At 48.2% G+C, this 19,604-nt stretch overlaps 1 protein-coding gene across 1 annotated transcript; it reads right to left on the minus strand.

The window, feature by feature from the left end:
* Window positions 1–1,450: 1,450 nt before the first annotated feature.
* LOC119976302 (E3 ubiquitin-protein ligase TRIM39-like) lies at window positions 1,451–19,140 on the minus strand. The gene is made up of 3 exons (XM_038816742.1): window positions 17,944–19,140; window positions 3,603–3,623; window positions 1,451–2,528 (listed from the first exon to the last, which is right to left on the minus strand). The coding sequence occupies exons 1-3, from the start codon at window positions 18,074–18,076 to the stop codon at window positions 2,017–2,019; spliced, it is 666 nt and encodes a 221-aa protein (XP_038672670.1). The 5' UTR covers window positions 18,077–19,140; the 3' UTR covers window positions 1,451–2,016.
* Between the last annotated feature and the right edge of the window lie 464 nt (window positions 19,141–19,604).

Below are 19,604 nucleotides of genomic sequence, written 5' to 3' on the forward strand. Positions count from 1 at the left end.
TGCAGGGGGTCAGGGTTGCAGGCGTTGGCAACAGCAGAATCAAAGTCCTCTCCCACCAGGTTTCCTCACTCTTCCAACTTCCTCGATCATGCAGGAGATACAAGTTTGAGAACAGATTCAAAAAAGAGCTCTTCCCAGCTGTTACCAGACTCTTGAATGTGACAATAAATCAAATCAATCAATCTAGGGATGAGGTGGAAAGCATGGGGTCCATGTTTGGGAGATAGTAATGAGTGGAAACTAATAGAAAAGGGTGAAAACGTGTGGTGCAGGAGCAGAGAGGGAAAAGGGCAGATCCTGGGATTGGTTCTTCAGGGTGTGAGGGAGGAGTGTGTCGGTGTTAAACAGAGAGGGAATGTGGAACGAGCAGCACAAACTCTGGGGGAAGGATCAGCTTGTAGGGAGGGAGTTGGAGGAAAAATGTCAATTGGAAAGCAGGTGGAAGATAAAACTAGGCTTTAATGCACACAGTGGATGGTTTGTCCTGATGCGGTTTGGGACTATTAACATTTAAGAATAAATCTAACTACCTCATTTTAACCAGAACTACCCCACAAGATTTCACTTTTTAAAAAGATATGCAAACTCTATTTTTTATCGAAAAGTCTTTATTGCATATTAAAAAAAACAAGCTCTTTTAGCAATATGATTTGGAACAACGTATATTATACACTCAGAACAACTTTCTAGATATCCCAAAAATAACTTATAAGGCACATCAGCCATAAAGTTATCTACCTCTGTGCGATACTTGACCAGGTAAGTGGAGAATATTCCATCACACTCCTGACTTGTGCTTTTTGGATGGCTTTGGAGAGTCGGGAGGTGAGTTACTGACTGCGAAATTGCCAGCCTCTGACCTGCTCTGGTAATCGCAGTATTTATATGGCCGGTCCAGTTCAGTTTTCGTTCAATGGTAATTACGCCCTCCCCCCTCCCCCCCAAAAAAACCTGGTGAGTCATATGACACGGTGGTAGAGAGGGCATGAAACTAAATAGTGGAGAAAAGAGATAATGTGAGGAAAGATGTGATCAATTAATGAAGGAAAGGCAAGTGGGCAGGGTAGCAATAAAGAAATTGATCCATCTGTGTGTGGCAGGAAGGGTAAGAGCGTGGACATTTAACAGTGCACCAGAAGTTAAGTCTAGATGTTTCAAAAATAATTAAAAGACAGAATTGAAGGAACTCTATCTGAATACATGCTTCATTTGCAACAATGCAAACTCTGCATCGTAGAAGGATTTAGAGATCCTCCTACATAAATCCCAAAAGCTAGCATGCAAGTTCAGCAAGTAATGAGGAATCAAATGGAAGGTTGGCCTTCATTGCAGAAGGAATGGAGTATAAACATCGGGAAGTCCTGTTAAAACTATACAAGGCACTAGTTAGACACACCTGGGGCTGGATTCTCTTCACCCTTGAGCCAAAATTGCAGCCGGGGGGGGGGGGGGGGGGGGGGAATCCATGTTCCCCCAAGAAATCAGGACCGGCACTGATTCTGAGGGCCCCGAAAAGCGGCGTACTCTGGGAGTACGCCTCACTGCCTGGGACCTACCTGGCAACATTGCCACAGGCCCGTTCAGCTATTCTCCGCCCCCCAACTGGCCGAAGTCCCGACGCTGTGGAACTAATGTGCCCCAGCCGATTGGGATACTCGAGTGACGGCTGTGGACTCAGTCCGCGGCCACCCTGGTCAGGGGCGGGACGATCGGAGGCCGGGGGAGGGCCTTATAGGCAGCTGGGGAATGCTTGTGTGGGGGTTGAGGGTCGGGTGCGCGGCCGGTTTGGGGGGGTTCTCTTTTTTGGGTCTAGCTCCACAGTCCGAGTCTGTCATGGAGCCCGACACGGCCGTTGGAGGCCGCTGCCGTGCGCATACGCAGCCTCCGACCCGAAAATACAGGGACCCGTATCTGCAGTAAAAGCTGCGAGATATACTCCGGCTCCGGGTCCCTAATAACAAGGTCAAGTCATTATAACGTCAGGGAGAACCACGAGGCCCTGCCCCTTTTCTAGATCTAGATTTTCAGGCAATTCTTTAAATCCGAAGTAAAGAAGAACGGATACATTTTCTCAGTGAATTTATTCCCAGTGAAGGTGTGGAGATGGGACTTGGTGTCTGCACCGAAAAATGAAACTGTCCCAGACTCATAACTGAGATAAACTCCCACTTTCCCGGGGATCTGACTGACACGGAGAGGGGATCGAGGAGAGGAGTTTATAGAAAGCTGGCTCCAATCCCGCCCAATGGTCCAGAATCTATTCTTTGGGCACAGACTGACCCCTCTTTTCCTCTCCACAGACTCTGCGGCTACTCCCAGTCTCCAGACCTGATTCCCCGTCACCTCCACCTCCCAGTAATGTCTCCCCGATGTGAATCCCTCTGACCCCAGCACACAGGGACTGTCCATAAACCTCTTCCTGGTGTCAGATTGACTTGACCTCTTCGAACCGGTGTATTTCAAAAGCCTCCGATCGTCTGACACCTCGAGTTGGGGATTCGCTGTTTCCACATCCAGAGTCACAGAGACTGGGGAAAAAACAGAGAATTAGAGAGTCACTGGATCATTGAGGAATGTGGGGTGAATTGAAGAGGAGCTGACTCCCGCCGCAAAGGTTGAGAGGGCAGAGAGCCACTGCACAGGGGAGGGGAGAAGAAAACCCGTTGGGAGGGGTCAGAAACCGGGGATTTGGGGTGTCTGAGGTGGGGCACAGAGCCAGTGGGCGAGGGGTTTGAGACAGAGCCGCTGAGATGGGGTGGAGCCTAGAGATGCTGTTTGGGGGGGGGGTCCAGGTAAGGGGCATCCAATGGGGTAGGGAGCCATTGGGGTGATCTGAGGGGAGGGGGGAAAGCAGCTGGGTGATGTGAGATGGCTGTTGAGGGGGATAGAGAGTTGCTGGGCTAGAGGGGCAAGGGGGGGGAGCTAGAGGCTCTGTTGGGTTCTGTCTGTGGGGAGCACAGAGCTACTGTGAAGTCAGACAGCTGTGGAGGGGGTGCAGAGCACTGCTGGGGTGTGGTCAAGTGGGCAGGAGCAAGGCGATGCTGAATGGTCAAAAGCCACCGGAGGATCTGGAGTCAGAGATCCACTAGGAGCTGTAGGGGTTGTGGCAGAGAACTATTGGTGTGTCTGAGGGGAAGAGAGCCACTGGGGTGAAGGGAGGGGGGGGGGGGGGGGGGGGTACGTCCAAGGCAGGCAGAGAGAGATGGGGGGGGGGGGGGGAAAGAGTCCATCTGAGGGAGCAGAGACCAACTGGCTGGGTGTCTGAGAGACACAGGAGCGGTCCAAGGACAGCAGAGAGCAATTGGGGGTAGGGTGCGCGCGAGGGGCTGGAGGTGGCAGAGACGAGTTGGGGGGTTGCTGAGAGCCACTGTGAGCAGGTCCAAGAATGGGGCAGAGAGAAGCTGGGGGACAGGGGAAGGGGAGAGAGACTCACTCGGATCAGGAAAAATTCTCTCAATGATCACCATTTCTGATTTAATTTCTTATTCCTCAACATGAGAAAGAACCGCTCTGAGGGGAGGGAACGGGAATCTGACACCAGCAGAAAATACTGGGACTTCCACAGAGAGAGAGGTCACTACTTCTGAAAATATCATACTCACCCATTTCAACTCTGTGAGATTCTGTGGGAGAGAAATAAGAAAATGAACAAAAGCTGGAACTGCAGCCTCAAAGTAAAATTAAATTCTGTTGACAGTATTTTACAAAACCTGGGTTTGACACAGCTACAACGCATTGCGGAACCTAACTCTGTAGGACTGGGTGTAGCTGTGTCTGTACAGTGGGAATGTGTCTGTACAGAGCGTGTGTGTGCGTGTGTGTGTGCATGTATCGGACAGGAATGACCGAGAAATTCCAGCGAATTCCCCAGGCATGGAAATATTTTAAGAACAGATGGGAAACAATTTTGAGTCATTGGACACTGACCCCAGTGCTGGGGATAGATGAAGCTGCACCATTGAGACAGATTCACGTGAACTTCACTGGGATCTGTGTCCTGGCAAATTGTACAACTAGGACTGGAGACAGTATTTTAAACTAAAGAGTAGGATGTTGTGGTGTTAAGTTAAAGAGAAAGAACTAAACAATAATGCAGGTAGCGATACTGATAATGTAAACCTGAAGTGACAGGAAGGGAAATCGGTACAATCATAAGTCAGGGTTGGGAAAAATAAGGGGCCGGATTCTCCGATCCCACAGCTGCATGTTTCATGGCTGTGTATCGTTCGCTGGCGGTGGAATTTGATCTTCCCGTCGCTTGTCAATGGGATTTCTCACTGTAACCAACCCATGCGGGAAACCAGGGTGGACTGCCGGCGGGAAATGTGAATCCCAATGATCAGAGAATTTAGGCCAAGGTCAGAGGGGAAAATGGCAAAAGAATGAAAGGCTCTTTATCCAAATGCACGCATCAATCATAACAAGATGAACCAAATAATAGCACATTATATAGTGGCCATTACAAAGACATGGTGGCAAAGAGATCATGACTGGGATTTGATTATCCAATGGTATTTGACATTTGAAAGGACAAGGAGAAAGGAAAAGGAGATGTGGTAGTTCTGTTAATAAAGGATGAAATCAGTGCAGCGGCCAGAAATGATCTTGGTTCAGAGGATCAAAATGTAGAATCAATTCGGAGATAAAGTAAACAAAGGAAATATTTCACTGGGGGAATAGTTTATAGGCTCCCTGACAGTTGGACATAATTAAATCAAGAAATAATGGAAGGAGAGGACATTCAAGAAACATACTTCAATAACCTCAAGAGATTTTAATCTTCATATGGATTAGTTGAATCAATTTAGTAAATGTAGCCTGAAGAATTAGTTTATGGAGCGCACTCCGGACAGTTGGTTACAACGATAAATCTTAGAACCAACAAAGGAATAGGTTATTTTAGACCTGGTAATGTGTAATGAGACAGGATTAATTAATTTAAAAATAAATAACTTTAGAGTACCCAATTCATTTTTTACAATTAAGGGGCAATTTAGCGTGGCCAATCCACCTACCCTGCACATCTTTGAGTTGTGGGGGAGAGATCCACGTAAACATGGGGAGAATGTGAAAACTCCACACGGATTGTGACCCAGAGCCGGGATCGAACCTGGGACTTTGGCGCCGTGAGACAGCAGTGCTAACCACTACACCACCATGCTGCCCAAAAGGATTAATTAATGACCTCACAGTAAAGGATCATCTTTAAGAGTGAGCATAACACAAATAATTTCACATTTAGTTTGTGAGTGAGAAATGAGGGTCTCGGCAGACAGCAGCGACTGACGAGGAACCCCCGCATTTTAAATGACAATAGTTTTAAGAATCTTGGCAGCTTGATGCCACGAGGGGAAATTTGTAACCACTGCAGCAACCAATATGGCATTGGAGAGTAGAAGTTATTACAGACAAAGTAAGTTGTTAGGGACTGTTATGTATGGATTCAATTGGGTTGTAAACTCAAAAAGTTAACTGTATTAAATGTGCGAGTGGTGTTATTGCAAAAAAAAACGATTAATGGCAAGTATACACTTCATGCTGTAAGGAAAATGATAATGGACAAAAGGTGTTTGAGGAAAACTGAGTTATTGTCTCAAGTAAGCCAGGACTGGCAGATTACATCATTCAGTACAATGTTCGACGTTAGTGTAAGGAAGTCAGGAATAGAAACAGGATCGGTTGAAGCTCCTGCAATTAATAAAGCAAGATAATCAGTGGATAATACATGATATCATAATTTACCATTCCAATGAGAAACGGAAAGCTCTTCCTACAAAAAAAAACAGTGAGGGATAAAAGACCTTTTGGTCGCTGATGGACTGAGTTGTGTGCTGTTTCTAAGGGACATGAGGGAGCTTTTACGGTGCTTCTACCCCAAGGTAGTCAGATGCCTTGGAGGTAGTGGAACACACGGACATAGCTATTGTGTTACCTTCCTGAGCGGCAACAGCTATGGTTCACGGTGATTGGACTTGAGGAAAGAACAATACAATGGGTCTATCGACACTGGTCTGCGAGATGGATGCATTTACCATTGATTTCCGTGCACAGTTTACAAATCATGACATGTACATACGAATAACAAGGATGAGGGATAGTTGCTAGTCAGTACAACTATAAGAGGGATATAAACCCGACAGCAGGATTCAGCTCAGAGTTAGCTCTCATAGCTCGGTCATGGGGTTTTACCTGATGCATGGATTGATAATACTTGTTATTATAATTGTATACTGTATAATCATTGGATGCCTTAATATGTGTTGTAAGCTGGCTATGGCTTGGATGATGCCGATAGACTCGGCCCATCATTACTCACCAAGATGACATCCCATTACTGGTGACCATCACACCAGAAGGAAGCCAGTGGCTGTAAAAATGTGATGAGGTGTTTATGTACGGAATACCGGCTCAGTTAAGTTCTGATAATGGGCCTCATTTTATTGGACAGATTAATGAGGAGTTCTGCTCCCAGTTGGGCATACGCCAGCAGATCCACTGTGCATACTGGTCACAGACGGCCGGCTTGGTTGAGAGACACAATCAGACCCTCAAAACCAAATTGGCCAAATTACGAGTGGACAGGGGGTTAACGTGGTTTAAGTTGCTCCCCGTTGCTCTCTTCCAGCTGCGGGTCACACCTGCGGGATCGGCCCGGTCTCTCCTGTCGAGATCTTTTATGGCAGGCCCAATAGAACACCCTGGAACCTGCCTGTTCCCAGACTGGTCCAGTTTCACCATATGACTGAAGAAAGGACTAACTATGTTCTAGCCCTCACTAAAGCCCTCAAGGAACTCCATAGCCAGGTTTGAGCGGCTCACCCGTCACCGTCCCCATTACATAGCTTGCTTGAAAAATGAAATATCAGTGTAGCCTGGTAGTTATAGATAGATAGATAGAGAAATACAGCACAGAACACAGGGCAGAATGGTAGCATGGTGGTTAGCATAAATGCTTCACAGCTCCAGGGTCCCAGGTTCGATTCCCGGCTGGGTCACTGTCTGTGTGGAGTCTTCACGTCCTCCCCGTGTGTGCGTGGGTTTCCTCCGGATGCTCCGGTTTCCTCCCACAGTCCAAAGATGTGCGGGTTAGGTGGATTGGCCATGCTAAATTGCCCGTAGTGTCCTAAAAAAGTAAGGTTAAAGGGGGGTTGTTGGGTTATGGGTATAGGGTGGATACGTGGGTTTGAGTAGGGTGATCATTGCTCGGCACAACATCGAGGGCCGAAGGGCCTGTTCTGTGCTGTACTGTTCTATGTAAGTCTATGTAACAGGACCTTCGGCAATCCTATGCAACAGGATGTTGCGCCGAACTTTTGTCCTAGGTTAATCAAAGAATTTTGGACAATTTTTCATGGCCAATCCACCCAACCTGCACATCTTTGGACTGTGGGAGGAAACCAGAGTACCCGGAGGAAACCCACGCAGTCACGGGGAGGATGTGCAGACTCCACACAGACAGTGACCCAAGTCGAAATCGAACTTGGGACTGTGAAGCAATTGTGCTATCCACAATGCTACCGTGCTGCCCTTAAGAAGTTAACCTACACTCCATTATTCTACCCTGATCTATGTACCTATCCAATAGCCGCTTGAAGGTCCCTAACGTTTCCAACTCAACTACTTCCACAGGCAGTGTATTCCATGCCCCCACTACTCTCTGGGTAAAGAACCTACCTCTGACATCCCCTCTATATCTTCCACCATTTATCTTAAATTTATGTCCTCTTGTAATGGTGTGTTCCACCTGGGGAAAAAGTCTCTGACTGTCTATTCTATCTATTCCCCTAATCATCTTATAAACCTCTATCAAGTCGCCCCTCATCCTTCTCCTTTCTAATGAGAAAAGGCCTAGCACCCTCAACCTTTCCTCGTATGACCTACTCTCCATTCCAGGCAACATCCTGGTAAATCTCCTTTGCACCTTTTCCAAAGCTTCCACATCCTTCCTAAAATGAGGCGACCAGAACTGCACACAGTACTCCAAATGTGGCCTGACCAAGGTTTTATACAGCTGCATCATCACCTCACGGCTCTTAAATTCAATCCCTCTGCTAATGAACGCAAGCACACCATAGGCCTTCTTCACAGCTCTATCCACTTGAGTGGCAACTTTCAAAGATCGATGAACATAGACCCCAAGATCTCTTTGCTCCTCCACATTGCCAAGAACCCTACCGTTAACCCTGTATTCCGCATTCATATTTGTCCTTCCAAAATGGACCACCTCACACTTGTCAGGGTTAAACTCCATCTGCCACTTCTCAGCCCAGCTCTGCATTCTATCTATGTCTCTTTGAAGCCGACAACAGCCCTCCTCACTATCCACAACTCCACCAATCTTCGTATCATCTGCAAATTTACTGACCCACCCTTCAACTCCCTCATCCAAGTCGTTAATGAAAATCACAAACAGCAGAGGACCCAGAACTGATCCCTGCGGTACGCCACTGATAACTGGGCTCCAGGCTGAATATTTGCCATCCACCACCACTCTCTGTCTTCTATCGGTTAGCCAGTTTGTTATCAGCCGCCGTGACGCTTGGGCTTAGCGACGGTCGCTAAGCCCGCGATGCCGTGCTTCACGGGGCCGCGCTGCTAGCCCCGACCGGGGGGGGAGAATCGGGTCCCGGGAGGGGGCGCGGAGGCTGCCGTGAAACACGGCCAGTTTCACGGCAGCCTTTACGACTCTCCGCATTTGCAGAGAATCGCGCCCAACATGTCTGTTCTCCACTTGTACTGATCGGAAGTGTCACGTAACCCTGACATCAGCACAATGTGTCTTCAGCTCCTTTGTGGCTGGGCGAATGTCTCTCATATCACTGTGGGGACTAGGGCTTTCCGCATTGCTAGGAAGGCCGAATGGGCATTCCAAAGCTGGATAAACTGGGCTACTGGGGGAATCCCTGCTCAACCGATATATGATTGTGATGCTAGCCTGCATATGGATCAAGGATACTACTTTCTTTTTAATGGCACAGCGACCAATGTTTTGTCACCTCCATTTCCCAGCCAAATCGCTATCCTGACTTTAGTCCCTACCACAGTCCCCTGCCCCTCTGCGGGCGGGCAGTCTCAGCAGAATCCTGCGAGAGGAGAATCCTGAGCACAGCTAGGGATTGGACCAATAGGCTATCATGAAATGATAAAAGGAGGGAATGAGGAATTGAACAAATGAATGTGATACAAAATGGGTAATTGCTAGGACGAGAATGCTGAGTGAAAGCCCCCCCCCCCCCCCCCCCCCAAGGGCTGAAGAATGTGAAGTGAGCCAATCAGGATATATGGCCAGGTCAAGAAGTGTATAGGGATAGCCTATGGGAATTTTGCATTCATTACTTATTTGGTCGTATGTGAAATTTGATGCAACTTGAATGTATCTGTACAGAAATGTTTTGTGCCGTTGTTCACTCTGGCTGTTGAAGATTCAGGAGACTGGTTGTGTCCTGCTCTCCCAATAGAGGGAGTCACCCCAGCTAGCTGGCTAAAATAAACAATAATTGATACCTGCAAATCCATCTCACATTTTAGAGACCAGACTGACAGCAAAAGAATCAGGATTGTCAGTCACAGATCAGTGACCACACCGACGCCTCCTCGAGTCTCATGTGCTGCCTCCATTGCCCCCACACCCTCAGGGCTGCCACTACCACTGGGCTTGTGGAGTACCGAGCCGGCGAGAATGGCAGAGGCGTCGTTAGTAAAGCCTCCAGAACCCTTACAAGATGCCGCCTCCACTCACTCCCACCGACCCTTCCCCCACTACCCACTTCCTGACCATCGATATGTTGGCCGCCCAGTAATAGTTAATAAAATTCGGAAGGGTCAAGCCCTCCTCCCCGCGTCCCCGTTCCAAAAGGACCTTCTTCACCCTCGGGTCTTACCAGCCCATACAAAACCCAAGATCACCACGTTCACCTTCCTGAAAAATATATAAAAATTGGAAGGCATTGAAACACAAACAGCAATCTCGGGAGGACTTCTTCACAGTCTGTACCCTCCCTGTCAATGACTGCGGGAGCATGTCCCACCTACTGAAGTCCCCTTTCATTTGCTCAACGGCCCTGCGCAAATTTAACTGACGGAGCTGACCCCAGTCCCTTGCCACCTAAATCCTCAGGTACCTAAAACTCCTTTCTCACCACTTTAAAAGGTAACTAAACCATCCCCGCCCAACTGGTCTGTTATGTAAATGAGCAAGTCGTCCGTTAGAGTGAAACCCTATGCTCCACCCCCCTCTCACTATCCCCCGCCAGACGTTCGGTGACCTAAGCGCCATTGCCAAGGGCTCTATGGCCAGGGCAAACAGTAATGGGGAGAGTGGACACCCCTGTCTTGTTCCCCAACACAAACTAAAGTATTTTAACTGGACTCGGTTGGTCCTTACATTCGTCAACTGTGCCTGATATGGCAACCGGACTCAATCCACAAATCCCTGCCTGAACTCAAACCTTCCCACGACATCCCACAGGTACTTTCACCACCCGATCAAAGGCCTTTTCTGCATTTATGGCTACTATCGCCTCAACCTCGCGTCCATCCCCTGGTATCATTATAATATTTAAGAGCTGTCTAATGTTGGATGTCAAATGTCGTCCCTTCACAAACCCCGTCTGATCCTCCCCTATAACTGGGACACAATCCTCTATGCACGTGGCCAAGACCTTTGCCAACAATTTTGCAACTACATCCAGAAGAGAAATCGGCCTATATGAGCCACAGCTCTCTGGATCCTTATCCCGCTTCAAAATAACGGAAATTGATGCCTGCGATAGCGTTGGGAGAGCACTCCCAGCTCCTTTGACTCATTAAAAACCTTTACCAGGAGCGGCCCCAGCAACCCAGAAACCTTTTTGTAGAACTCCACCGGGTATCCATAAGGTCCCGAGGCCGTACGCAATTGCATCGCCCCCAATTCGTTTATAACCTCCCCCTGTCTGATTGGGCCTCCCACGCCTTCCACCAACTCCTCATCTACCCTCGGGAACTCCAGCCCCAAGAATCGCTTCTTACCCTCCTCCCCGAGATCTCACCCGTATCATTAATTCTTATGTATCCCCGAATGGCCTCCCTCACACACCTCATCCTCGGCTAGCAGCCCTACATCTAACCTCCACTGCAGCCGCTGGGCATTTCCTTTGCTCACTTGTAGGTCTACGTGGGGCGTGATCTGACACCACAATAGCTGAATATTCAGTTCCCACCATCTCAGCCAGCATGAGCTTTGTCCAGCCCAAAGAAGTTTATCCGGAAATACACCTTGTGTACATGGGAGTATAATGAAAACTCCTCGTTCCTTGGCCTATCGAATCTCCACGGATCCACCCCTCCCAGACGCTCCATAAACCTCTGCAGCTTTTCCCATAGCTGACACCTTTTCAGACCTGGGACTCGACCGGTCCAGTATCAGATCCAGGACTGTGTTGAAATCCACCCCTCATAATCAATCAATCGATGCGAGTCCAGATCCGGAATCTTCCCCAGCACCCTCCTAACGAATTCAACATCATCCCAGTTTAGGGCAAATATATTTACCAATACCACGGCCATTCCCTCCAGATTCCCACTAACCATAATATATCTACCTCTATCTTCCCCACCTCAAATGCCACCCTCTTGTTGACCAGGATTGCCACCCCCCTCTTTTTAAAGTCCAATCCTGAATGGAACACCTGTCCGACCCATCTCTTCCTCAGTCTAACCTGATCTTCCAACTTCAAGTGTGTCTCCAGCAATATGGCCATGTCCGCCTCAAGTGTCCGAACACACGGGCCCTTTGAACGGCCTATTTAGTCCGCGAACGTTCCATGTGACCAACCTGGTCGAGGGGGCACCCCATCCCCCTCCCCTGTCGATCAGCCATAACCTCTCCTAGGCCAGTCCTTGGCCCATGTCCCACACCTCACCTGGCTCGCCCTCCAGCAGCTACCGTCATCAACTCTTCTCCTCCACCAACTTAAGAATCCCCTCCCCATCAGCAGTCTAATTCCCCCCCCACCGCCTCCCATCCCTCTTCCCCACACATTTCCCCCTCCACATTGGTCTTCAGCTCACCCTACTTTGCTTCCGTGGACTAGCCCCCCAGCTAGCCTGACAGCCCCCACCCCCGGCGTCTAGCATCCTACCCCCCACTGGTTCCCCTCCCTTCGGCTCTTAGTGCAAACACTCAAAACAATGGCAAGAAGCAAAAACAAACAAATAGTCCCTCCCAAGGTCCGAGCACAAAGGCCCATCCCACCTCCCTTAATAAAATATCTGTTAACCTAACCCCAAACAGAACCAGATAAGAAACGGAAAAAGAAAATATATATACAACGCCTCAAAAGTCAGTCCGAGCATCACAAATCGGAAGTTAAAAGTTTTACAAAACATAGCTCATAGCTCAGTCCCCCACAGTCAAAGTTCAAGATCCCCCATCAGTTTATCTTTCATAAAGTCCACTTTGTCCTGGGGAGCCAGAGTACAGTTCCCGACCCGCACAGGTGACCCATAGACGGGCCGGGTAAAACAGTCCAAACTTTATTCTTTTTTCATACAGGGCCGACTTGACCTTGTTAAAACTCGCCCTCCTCTTTGCGAGTTCTGCTCCCATGTCCTGGTATACCCGGATCTCAGCATCTTCCCATGTACACCCCCTCATCTGCCTGGCCCATCTCATAATACGTTCCTTTGTTTGGAACCGATGCAGTCGTACCACCATCACCCCCCTCAGGCTTACGCAGAAGTGCCCTGTGGGCTCGGTCCACCTCCAATCGCTTAGCGCCTTCCCCCAGCAACCTCTCCAGCATTTTCCCCCACACATACACATCCTTCTTTTCCCTCCGGCAGATCCACAATCCGGACGTTCTGCCTCCGAGGGCGGTTCTCCAGGTCTTCCACTTTCTCCAGCAGTCGCTTCTGCTCGCCCTGCAGCATCACAATTTCTGCTGCCATCGAGGTGGACTGTTCCTCCTGCACCCCCGCCAGCTCCTCCAACCTCTGGATCGCTTGACCCTGGGTCATCAGCCTTGCCTCCACGCGGTCAACCACCGCCTGATCAAGTCTACCACCCGGGCCAGTTCCTCCGCACACTCCTTACATTCAAGAAGCTCACCAACTGGGCCGTTGACCACTGAGCTGGCGGGGCCGGACCCTGCACACCTGTCATTCCCACACTCGATATCTGGTCCTCACTTGCCACCAACTTCTGATTACCCCTTTTCTGAATTTTTCTGGGCCGCAGCTCCATAAACTGGGGATCCCCTCCTTCTGTTCCTCCTTCTACACCCTTACTTCACAAAATTCCTGCAACAATCCAGCACAGAAGCCACAAAAAGACCACCATGAGCAGGAGCTGCCAAATGTGCCACCTTTCACTCCATGGCCGCCACCAGAAGCCTTCGACACCGATTTCTTATGATTAGCTCATGGCATCAATGGGTAAGGGACTGCACAGGGCTGAACAGTAAAGAGCAGAAATGCAGTCTTTATAATAGAATCCATTGTTAGACAGGTATTTTTGTAACAATCATCGCTGGTACTACACAGTGCAGTGACTCCCTGTTGCCAGGGTAAAGTATCAGACAGGGTGTGAAGTATTCTGCAGGGTGTCACGAGGGCACCTAAAAACAATCCTAGCCTGTAGACTTGTTCCTCATAACTAAAATTTTCCAGTCCAAGTAACATCCGCAGAAATCTCCACTGTACCCTCTCTAGTGAAATAGTGAAACATCCTATCATATGGTAACCAGAACTGCACACAGCACTCCAGCAGTTACTGAACTCTTGTTTGACCAGCATCATCTCCCAGCTGTCCCGGAAGGACAGGTCTGAGGCGTTCAAGTCAGGCAACGCTGACCTATACAAAAATTCCAGGTATGACCTCCGCAAAGCCATCAAAGATGCCAAGAGAGAATATCAGACCAAGCTAGAGTCACAGATTAATGTTACAGACTCACGGCGGTTTTGGCAAGGCCTAAACAACATAACAGGCTACAAAATGAAGCCGAGTATCTACAGCAGCAGCACACCCCTCCCCGATGAACTCAAGGCGTTCTATGCTCGGTTCGAGCAGGAGACCAACGATCCGCTGTTGAGTGCCCCAGCAGCCCATAACACACTCATACCCACCATCACAGCTTTCAAAGTCTGATCGGCCTTCCTGAAAGTGAACCTTAGGAAGGCGACAGGTCCAGACGAGATGCCTGGTGGTGCACTCAGAGCCTGCGTGGACCAGCTGACAGAGGTGTTCGTGGACATCTTTAACCTGTCCGTACTCCGCTCCGAGGTCCCCACCTGCTTCAAGAAGACCACCATCACACCAGTGCCAAAGAAGAATGAGGCAACAATGACTACCGTCCAGTGGCCCTGACTTCAGTCGTAATGAAGTGCGTCGAGAGGTTGATCATGAAGCTCATCACCTCCATATTCCCAGAACACTACTGCAATTCGCAAACCGCCGCAACCAGTCCACAGCAGATGCCATCTCCCTGGCCCTACACTCATCCCTAGAGCATCTCGACAAAAAGGACTCCTGCATCAGATTCCTATTTATTTTTTTTAAAATATTTTTATTACGGTATTTGCACAATTTTTATAACAATAACAAAAACAATAACATTAACATAAAATAAACAATTCCCCACCCGACCCATCTTCACACACCAAAACCATCTAACACAGAATGCTGCTTTTGCCGACATTTTAATTTTCCCCGAGAAAGTCGACGAACGGCTGCCACCTCCGAGAGAACCCCAACATTGACCCTCTCAAGGCAAACTTTATTTTCACAAGACTGAGAAACCCAGCCATGTCACTAACTCAGGTCTCTATACTCAGGGGCTTTGAGTCCCTTCACGTTAACAAGATCCGTCTCCGGGCTACCAGGGAGGCAAAGGCCAAGACGTCGGCCTCTTTCACTCCCTGAACTCCTGGGCCTTCTACACTCCAAAGATCGCTACCTCTGGACTTGGCACCACCTGTCTTTCTAGCACCGTAGGCATTGACTTTGCAAACCCCTGCCAAAACCCTCTGAGCTTCTAGCATGCCCAGAACATGTGGACATGGTTTGCTGGGGTTCCCGAGCACCTCGCACATCTATCTTCTACCCCAAAAAACTTGCTCATCCTCGCCGCCGTCATGTGTGCCCGGTGGACGACCTTAAATTGTATTCGGCTAAGTCTGGCTCTCCTCCTCCCACTTACCCTTAAGCTCCTCCACCGGGGTTCCTCCGCCTCCAGCAGCTCCTGGTAAATATCCGATACCTTCCCCTCTCCCACCCAAGGACTGGAAACTACTCTATCCTGTATCCCCTGTGGCGGCAGCAATGGAAAGGCCGGCACCTATTTCCTCAGGAAGTCTCGCACTTGCAAATATCTAAAAACATTCCCTGGCGGCAGTTTAATTTTATCCTCCAGCGCCTTCAAGCTGAGAAAGCTCCCATCTATAAACAGATCCCCCATCCTTCCAGTTCCTGTCCTCTGCCAGCTCTGGAACCCGCCATCCAGCCTGCCTGGTACAAACCTGTGATTGTTGCAAATCGGGGTCCAGACTGATGCACCCTCCACCTTCTTATACCTCCTCCATTGCCCCCAGATCCTCAGTGCCGCCACTACCACCGGACTTGTGTAGTAACGGGCCGGCGAGAACGGGAGAGGTGCAGCTACCAATGGTCCCAGACTTAAATGTCCTTTAAAACATCTCCAGCTTCTTTTCTTCCATACATCGTCCGGCGTCTCAAAATAAAAGTCCCGTTCCTCGTGCGTAACCCACAACCCTCGGCAAGTCATTCGCCCTGGGCTTCCTCGCAAGAGCTCTGTGTGCTCAGTCCACTTCCAGGGGTTGAGAGAACGCCCCACCCCCCATCAACTTCTCCAGCATGTCCGACACATATGCACAAGCATCCGATCCCTCACTGCCTTCAGGGAGGCCAACAATTCTGAGGTTCTGCCTCCTGGACCTATTCTCCAGGTCCTCCAGCTTCTCCTGCATCCTTTTTGGGCGGTCGTCCAACACCTCCACCTTGTTCTCCAGCACGGTTTTTTTGTCCTCCTGGTCGGATAACCTTTGTTCGATCTCCTGCATCGCTTTCCCCCGGGTCTCCTGATTCAAGACTACTTGATCAATCGAAGCTTTGATCGGGTCCATCGTATCCTTTTTCAGCTTGGCGAAGCAATCCTCAAAAAAACTTCACCAGCTGCTCCGTCGATCATTGTGCCGTCTTTCCTCTGCCCTTGTCCTCCGCCATGCTGTCCCGCGATACCAGCTCCGCTTGCTTCTACCAGGATGTTTCACACGGCCACTTCTCGTCCAATTCTCCACACACCAGAGAGGGAATCCTCCTTACTGTGGCACGGTTCACCGTTTTATCCCATAAAATCCGAGAAAAGTCGGGGGAAAAAGGTCCGAAAGCCCGTTACAGGCGGGAGCTATCGAATGTGCAACCTACTCCTCCATGGCCGCCAGCGCAAGTCCCAGACTCCTATTTACTGACTACAGCTCCGCCTTCAACACCGTAATTCCAGCCAAGCTCATATCAAAGCTCCAAAACCTCGGACCTGGCTCCTCACTCTGCAACTGGATCCTCGACTTTCTGACCAACAGACCACAATCAGTCAGAATGAACAACAACACCTCCTCCACAATAGTCCTTAATACCAGGGCCCCGCAAGGTTCAGTACTTAGCCCCCTATTATACTCCCTGTACACACACCACTGCATGGCAAAATTTGGTTCCAACTCCATCTACATGTTTGCTGACGATACGACCATAGTGGGCCGGATCTCGACTAACGACGAGTCAGAATACAGGAGGGAGATAGAGAACCTAGTGGAGTGGTGCAGCGACAACAATCTATCCCTCAATTCCAGCAAAACTAAAGAGCTGATCAATGACTTCAGGAAGCAAAGTACTGTACACACCCCTGTCAACATCAACGGGGCTGAGGTGGAGATGGTTAGCAGTTTTAAATTCCTAGCGTTACACATCTTCAAAAATCGGTCCAAGTCCACCCACGTTGATGCTACCACCAAGAAAGCACAACAGCGTCTATACTTCCTCAGAAAACTAAGGAAATTCAGCATGTCCACATTAACTCTTATCAACTTTTACAGATGCATCATAAAAAGCATCCTATTCTGGCTGCATCATAGCCTGGTATGGCAACTGCTCGACCCAAGACGGCAAAAAACATCAGACAGTCGTGTACACAGCCCGGTCCATGACACGAACCTGCTTCCCATCCATGGACTCCATCTATACCTCCTGCTGCCTGGGGAAAGAGGGCTGCATAATCAAAGACCCCTCCCACCCGGCTTACTCACTCTTCCAACTTCTTCCATTGGGCAGGAGATACAGAAGTCTGAGAATACGCACAAACAGACTCAAAAACAGCTTCTTCCCCGCTGTTACCAGACTCCTAAACGACCCTCTTATGGACTGACCTCATTAACACTACACCCTGTATGCTTCACCCGATGCCGGTGTTTATGCAGTTACATTGTGTACCTTGTGTCGCCCTATTACGTATTTTCTTTTATTTCCTTTTCTTTTCATGTACTTACTGATCTGTTGAGCTGCTCGCAGAAAAATACTTTTCACTGTACCTCGGTACACATGACAATAAACAAACAAATCCAAAATAATTACAGCTCTTATATTGCATACGTTTGCTCATATATCCAGTATGCCTTCTTCACAAAATTATCTACCAGCCCTGCTAACTTCAGGGGTCTGTGGACATGCATTTCTAAGGGGTCTCTATTGCTTCAAGCAGAACATTTTTTTTTCGAAAGTGAAAGCTATAAACCTTAATGCTCAGAGAAGCCTGGATTTATTCATACAACAGACACATTTAGCCAGCAATTAGAAAGCAAAAGGCATGTTGGTTTTTAATGCCAATGGATTGGAGGACAAGGAGAAAGAAACCTTGCTACAGTTATGCAGGGTCACTAAAATTGAGTTTTTACCGGGGTTAATGGCAGGCAGCAAATCTCTCCAAAGTGGATCACCCAAAGGGTTGGTGAATTCTTTTTTATGCAGTCCTTCAGATTCTATTATTCTGCTGCTGTCCGGATACCAATTTCTGAAAATATTAAACATTCAAGTTATTATTTGACCATAACTACCCCTCCTTCCCGAAATTACTTTATTCATTTCCAGTAACGAACACGACCTACCTCGAGTGATGTACAAACGCTTCCTGAAAAAAATAAAACAGATATTTAAGTTGACAGAGACTGGCTGACTACATCTAGACAACAGAAATGACATTGCTACAGTTCACAATTCTCACTGTTGGACAGGAAGATTTCCCAGATTGATGCCAGCACAGAACAGGAAAGATTGAACAGTCTGGGTTCTTTAGTCTAGGAATGTAAAGTCAAAAGCAGGGCAAGAAATAACAGAAGCTCTAACCATCACTTTCCAATCCTCTCTGGCTACAGGTGCGGTGTCGGAGGAGAGAAAGGAAGAAATTGATAGACCGAATAATTAGAGGCCAGTCACCCGAATCTCAGTTGTGAACAAATGATCAGAAGAAACTCTGAGGGATATTTATCCTTTACTTTTAAAGACACGGATTAAGTCAGGTGAACCAACAAGGAAAGGCTGCGAGTGACATGACATTTTTGAGGAGCTAACAATGTGGGCAGTGTATTTTATGTCATCTTCCTTTACAGCAAGGTCACAAAAATACAAATCTCTGGGATCCAAGGCAGACTGAGGATATGTGGACCATTGTAGTACCTCACCAACTTCTCAAGGCAATTAGGGATTGGCAGCCTTACCAGTGATGCTCACATCGCACAAACGTAAAACAGGTGTGTTTGGCAGGATGCCTGCCTCCGTACGACCAAACATTGTAAAAATGTGGGGAATATATTTGAAAAACAGGCAGCAGAAATGTCACCAAAATTGTTCAAGCGTTAATAAAAATGAGATATAGAGGACAAATGTTATTAACGTCAGATAATGGAAATTGAATTAATATCAATAATCACTTGGTGGCATAGAACAGGAGGAAAAGTGTCTGGCAGATCAACTCCAATTTCCCGAGGCATTGCTATGGGAGTTTGGGAAACCTATAGTTCTGAACACCTTCCTGTTATGGACCAGGGTTTAGAAACTCCAAAGTATATTATTATTGTTTTTTCAATAAATTTAGAGTATCCAATTTTTTTTCCAATTAAGGGGCAATTTAGCATGGCCAATTCACCTAACCTGCACATCTTTGGGTTGTGGGGGTGAAACCCACGCAGCCATGGGGAGAATGTGCAAACTCCACACGGACAGTGACTCAAACTCGGGTCCTCAGCGTTGCAGCCCCAGTGCTAGCCACTGCGCAATTTCCACCCCTCCAAAGTATATTGTGAAGTCTACCTGACCTACAACCTTTCTGTTGCATTTGGCTAGGATGACCTCAGGAGTCTTCCCTCCAGGTCTGATTCATCAGTCTTCCCAGACACTTTAATCAAAACAAACTTTATTCTAAGAACTTAGTTAACATATGTTTATAAACATACAGCAAGATGTTTTATCAATTGCAAACATAAAGACACCACCCAGCTACAGTAATCTACGTATAATACCTAATGGATTCCCCCTTAACTGTTCCAATTCAAAAACAAAA

Source organism: Scyliorhinus canicula, chromosome 13 (genome assembly GCF_902713615.1).
Source record: "Scyliorhinus canicula chromosome 13, sScyCan1.1, whole genome shotgun sequence".
Lineage (NCBI taxonomy): Eukaryota > Metazoa > Chordata > Chondrichthyes > Carcharhiniformes > Scyliorhinidae > Scyliorhinus > Scyliorhinus canicula.